Source organism: Glycine soja, chromosome 18, assembly GCF_004193775.1.
Source record: "Glycine soja cultivar W05 chromosome 18, ASM419377v2, whole genome shotgun sequence".
NCBI lineage: Eukaryota > Viridiplantae > Streptophyta > Magnoliopsida > Fabales > Fabaceae > Glycine > Glycine soja.
The window spans coordinates 53,755,609-53,761,749 of NC_041019.1; the positions used below are offsets into that span (position 1 = coordinate 53,755,609).

Sequence of the window (6,141 nt, forward strand, 5' to 3'; positions counted from 1 at the left end):
TATATATAAAGTAAACTTTAATATTATATTTTAATCCAAAACTTTAAAATTTAGATTTATAAATTTTATCTTATATAATGTTTAATTTTTTTATTATTATCCAATATAAAATTCTACTTTACACTAAGACTACAACATCATATATTCATCTCATCCCAAATTAAGTCTAACACAAAGTCAAAGCATGCATCTACCTAGAAAGTGGAAACTCGTGTTCTTGACTCTCAATGCGACCCATCTCAATTAAGCTCGTAACGTTGCCACAATTTCTAGAGCTAGAACTTAAAACCTTCAATAAAAGAGCACCCAAAATCGGAAAGCCCTAAGCTCATGCAATATTCAATTATTCATGCTATTTATAACATTGGTGGGAAAGGTACGTATTCAAGACTTGTATATGTATCCCAGGTAAGTAAAGCTCTTCATCCCATATCTTAAACAAACCCTTCCAAAACCAAGACAATTATTTCAAAGGTTCATTTCAATGGCACCCTCGTCAAGTTTTGTTCCTATGGTACTTCTAGGTTTAGTTATATTACTACTTGGTGTTATTGTCCCTAGAAGTGAAGCCAGGCCAAGAGCATTCTTTGTGTTTGGAGATTCGCTTGTTGACAATGGAAACAACAACTATTTGCAAACCATTGCTCGTGCTAATGCCCCTCCTTATGGAATTGACTATCCAACTCATAGAGCAACTGGACGCTTCTCTAACGGCTTCAACATTCCGGATTTTATCAGTTAAGTTTCCATATGTGAAAAAAGGTTGCATTATACATGTCCAAATACTTATTTATCATATGGTCATTAATTTTAGCATCATCAACATTAAAATTGATGTATCTGTAACGAGGAGGGTCAATGTTTCAGGTCAGCAACTAGGTGCTGAGTCTACAATGCCTTACTTGAGCCCGGACTTAACGAGAGAAAATCTCTTAGTTGGTGCCAATTTTGCTTCAGCTGGCGTTGGAATCCTTAACGATACAGGAGATCAGTTTGTAAGTACTTAATTCATTATTCATTAATGACATGAAATTCCAGCTAGCTTCTTTCTTTCTTACATGTATAAGTACAAAGAGCATTAACATGCAACGCATTTTTTAATATAATATCTTCTTTTTGTTGAAATTTATATAGGTCCTACTAGTTTAATTAGGAATGGGATTCACCAAATAGTAAATGAGACCCACATGTATATTTAGTGGAATAGGTACACTTGAATTTTACCTAATAGAAAATAATGTGTTGAAAAAATAATATCTGAGACTGTGTTTTTACGTAATATCGCACAATGCATATATTCAAAACCTTGAGCACGCTTTACCATAAATAGTCATAGGTTTTTCCGGATTTTAACTTTTTGTACGTTCTAATAATTATATGTTCATGTGATTAATTCTTGTTAATAAAGATTCTCTCCTGACAAAATATTCTACTAATTGCTAAAAACATCAATATTTACCGTGTGTTGGCTCTTAGAAATATACAACAAAAGCAACGACACAAGTTTCAATTTCAACAACAGACATTGTATTTGTATAATATTTTTATACAACAAAGAGAGAGATGGAAATTAAAGAGAGAAAAAAGTGAGATGAAATGATTGATGTGACAGAAATTAAGAAATAGGAAAAAAAATAATGTTATAGAAAACTATTGTATGAGTAATATAACTCTGCAATATTTCATCCCCATTTTCCTTCGTGTAAAAAGCCAGGATTTGCACCTAGACTGAGTGGTATCTGTTGAAGGGCAATAGGTTTTAGACTTCGAATGTTGGATGCAGATGCTTGTTGCTTGTGCAAAGGGGTAAATACTTTTGCAAAAAGAACCTTACAATACAAGTTAGCAGTAAGAAAAAGGATTAATGATATTAAGAGTTAATCAAGAATGAGCATGAATAGATCAATGCATGAGTGTGGTGAGTGCCTTTATTATGAAGTTGTAGAGTAAATATCTTCAAAATGTTGTATTCATTTCGTCCTTAAATGTGTCCGGATATATAGTTTAGTTTTCAAAATTCTTAACTTCATAATAATTATTAATTAGTCTCCAAATTAAAATTTGTCAATTTCATAACAAATATTTAGTTTCTAAATTTGGTTAACTTTAACAGGCTAGGGAAGGTCTAATTTGTCAGACATTTGATGAAGTGGGAATTAAATTGTATCACAAATTTTAATCTCTGTTCTTAAAATATTGATTAAAAAATAAAAATAAAAATTATTTAAATACATAAAATCATATTATTTATGACCTTTTTATACTCCTTTATAAATATGATTTCCATAATAAATACTTTTTTAATTTTTTAATTAATATTCTAAGAACACTAAATAAAGACCAAAGCAAGTTACCACTTATAAAAATCAAATTATGTGTTTAATCTTTTGTATGACTCATAATTAAGAGATTAATAGATTTATGTTTTCCAATAAAAATTATTTCATAACTCAGAATTCAACTTTTATCAAACTCAGTCATCTACTATAATTATATCAAATTTTGTTAGTAAATTTGTAATTAGTTTGACAATCAATTATATAGTTTCTTTGGTAAAATGGTAACAACGAGGTTTGTACTTTCCTAAACTCTTCCCCACTAGGCTACTAGTAGAATTCCAATTAATTATAAAGTTATACCATTGTGATTCCCGAATAAAGCCAAACTGATAATAAATTGTATTAAAGCCCGGAAAACATGGAAGCACAAAACCACGGGAATTTGAATCTAAGGCAAGGGGTAGATTCCATATCATACTTAATGGACCTGAACATTTATTTATGGTCAAACAGTAACATATTGTTCTTAGTATAGAAAATAAAGATAATTGGAGTAGTCAATATTATTGATTGAGGTGTAAGGATATATATAAATTTGAAATACAAGTATGAGCCAAATATGTGAAAAATAATAACAGAAAAATATCCGATTAATATATGACTAATTTGAGATATAATATCCTAACTAATCACGGCTAGGTAATCATATAATATTTTGAGTAATGAATGCTAACTGATTACGGCAACACTTAGTAGTATCTTTTAGGATACCTGTTTACAACTTGTTCTTTTCTCCATATTTCTCAATTAGATTGCTTAATTAACTTATTACGTATTTTTTTTCTCTTTTCTTTTGTCTCTCTTAATTTGGAAAAAAGTTATAAAAAAAGTCGTGTACAAATTGAACTTCTCAATTCGAAATTAACATGCAAACATTTGTAGTTGGCAATTATGCTTCTTAATGCAACTTTTGCAGATGAACATAATTAAAATGCACAAACAAATAGATTATTTTAAAGAGTACCAACAACGACTGAGTGCTCTAATTGGTGTCTCACGAACTAAACGACTCGTGAATCAAGCGTTGATCCTTATCACTGTTGGTGGCAATGATTTTGTAAACAACTACTTCCTAGTGGACTCTACTGCAAGGTCTCGTCAATACTCACTCCCAGACTATGTCAAGTTTCTCATCAATCGGTATAGCAAGCACTTGCAGGTATATAAAATTAAATTAAGTTCTCTTTCAAAAAACTTCTCTGTAAATATTTATACAACAAGAAAATAAGAAGATAAATATATTGAATTTTTCTCGTAATTTCTCTCGTAAACTATAATAAAATAATTAAACATATACATTTAACTTTAGAAGTCAATCATTTAATAAGTTTTTTAAAAACTAAAGTGCATAAATTAATTTTAACTTGTAGAAAAAATTTAATTCATTTTACTTTCTTATTTACTTAAAAAAAAGTTTATCTAAACATGACCTAGATTCTTTGGTGACACAAAAAACACATTCAAAACAAATGTATTTTGGCTTCTTACCTTATTTCAATTATGATAATAACAATAATAATGAAAATTTTTGTTTTCAATTTTGTGAAATGATATCGAATGATCCATGTAACAAAACTGGCCTGATAAGATAAGATTTTGTTATTATTATTATTGTAATATTAATAATGCAATGCAGAGGCTATATAATCTGGGAGCTCGGCGAGTTCTTGTGACAGGGTCAGGGCCATTGGGTTGTGCCCCTGCAGAATTGGCCATGCGAGGCAAAAATGGAGAATGTTCTGCTGATCTACAACGTGCTGCATCATTGTACAACCCTCAATTAGAGCAAATGCTACTTGAACTTAACAAGAAAATTGGCAGCGACGTTTTCATTGCTGCAAATACAGCACTAATGCACAATGATTTCATCACCAATCCCAATGCTTATGGTACTATATACTCCTTCCATCTCATGATAATAAATGTTGTGTAAGAAAATTTTTATCATTATCATTTTAACTTTTTAACATAACACTAATTTTTTTTTATATCTCATAATATTAATGATATGATCCAAAAAATAAAAAAAATAAATTAATAATAATAAGATTTATTTTGTAAAGATTTTATTTTTTTCATTTATTTATTAATTTTTCTTGATCTATATAAAATATAAAATGTAGCATGATAATTTTAATGAAATAATAAAGAAGAAATGGAATAATTTGTCATTTGTTTAGTGGCCTTAATTGTATACACTCTTGACATGCTTAAATATGTGTGGTGTTCATTGTGATAGAAATGGGATCGAATGGTATAGGTCCACATTATCTAGAGATATTTCTTATACAACTGCTTATTAAACTTGGACAATTATCACTTTAAATCCTAACATTTTATGTTGTCATATTGGTATAGGATTTAACACGTCAAAAGTAGCTTGTTGTGGACAAGGACCCTACAATGGTATGGGGCTATGCTTGCCAGTCTCCAACCTATGCCCCAACCGAGACTTGCATGCATTTTGGGATCCATTCCATCCAACTGAAAAGGCAAACAAACTTGTTGTAGAACAAATTATGTCTGGCTCTACAAAGTATATGAAGCCAATGAACCTCAGCACCATTCTGACCTTGGATGCTCGAACACATTCATGAAGATTAACAAATTAGCCTAATGAATAGTGTGTTATCACTAACTTGGCCCTCAATGCCAATGCATGATAGCTCTTACTGTAATTGGGTTTGTTGTTAATTTGTATGGAATCAATTAATTGTGTAATTTTCAAAAATGTATAAATGATTGGAGCTTGAAATCTCATCAAGCTATTACTTAATTGTTTTGAATTTCAAAAATATTGTTCCACCGTGGCCTCCCCAGATTTTCAATTTTTTAAAAAAAAATTAAAAGTGAACCTTACCCTATTTAAAATAAATTAAAAAACATATTTAACTCCTAGTTAATTATATTTCATTTTAATACAAACTTATTTTTACGTAAAATATTAAAATTAAAATTAATTATAACAAAAATTAAAATCACTTATGTTACTCAAACATATAAACTAAAACTATCATTCATATTGCATATATCACATTTAGCTTGTTATACTTCTAGCTCTAGATCGAGGTTTACTTGAACTCTAAATCCCATTCGTGTATGGCAATTCTGCTGAATCAAATAAAATATATGGCAATCTATTATTGAATAATATAAAAATGTCTTTATATTATAATATTTTAATTAAATTCGTATTGATTCCAATTTAAATAATAATATATTTTTTATTTAATATTAATTTATCAACCTTCTTTTCTTATCTACAAACAACTTCATTTTTTTTAATCAGCAAAAGTAATGATATATATTTATATGTATAGGACACAAAGATACTCCAATCTATGTACAAGTATTGTTCAATAAAATTGAAAATACCAACACCACTCCCAGGTTACACTATATTAACATAGCAATATAAATAAAGTGTAACCCAGGGAATTCAAAAAATATTATACCCCTTCCTCTTTATATCATCAAACAATTTCAATTTAAATATTATTTTATATTCTATTTTATTTTTCTTCAACTTGATAATCTCATTTTTTTTCTTTTTTTTCTTTTTTTTCTATTCAATTTCATTGTCTCTTTTTTCTTCTTCATAACCCAACACATGCACCCTAACTTCTATTCTATTGAGTTTCTTCCTCCGGTCCACATTTATTTTCTGACTATTTCAGTTGTATCAAACAAAGTGTTATTAAGTAGAAGACTTTTACATGAGTGGTCAATGTCACAAATTGTCTGTATATAAGTTTAGAACTACTTTTCTAATTTTCTATTTTTTTGGCACATATGTCTTTAA

General features: G+C 28.9%; 1 protein-coding gene across 1 annotated transcript; it reads left to right on the top strand.

Annotated features, from left to right (window-relative positions):
- The first annotated feature begins 332 nt into the window (after nucleotides 1-332).
- On the top strand, nucleotides 333-5,115 carry LOC114396068 (GDSL esterase/lipase At5g33370-like). The gene is made up of 5 exons (XM_028357960.1): nucleotides 333-737; nucleotides 868-995; nucleotides 3,256-3,498; nucleotides 3,976-4,228; nucleotides 4,698-5,115. The coding sequence occupies exons 1-5, from the start codon at nucleotides 485-487 to the stop codon at nucleotides 4,934-4,936; spliced, it is 1,116 nt and encodes a 371-aa protein (XP_028213761.1). The 5' UTR covers nucleotides 333-484; the 3' UTR covers nucleotides 4,937-5,115.
- The last annotated feature ends 1,026 nt before the right edge of the window (nucleotides 5,116-6,141 follow it).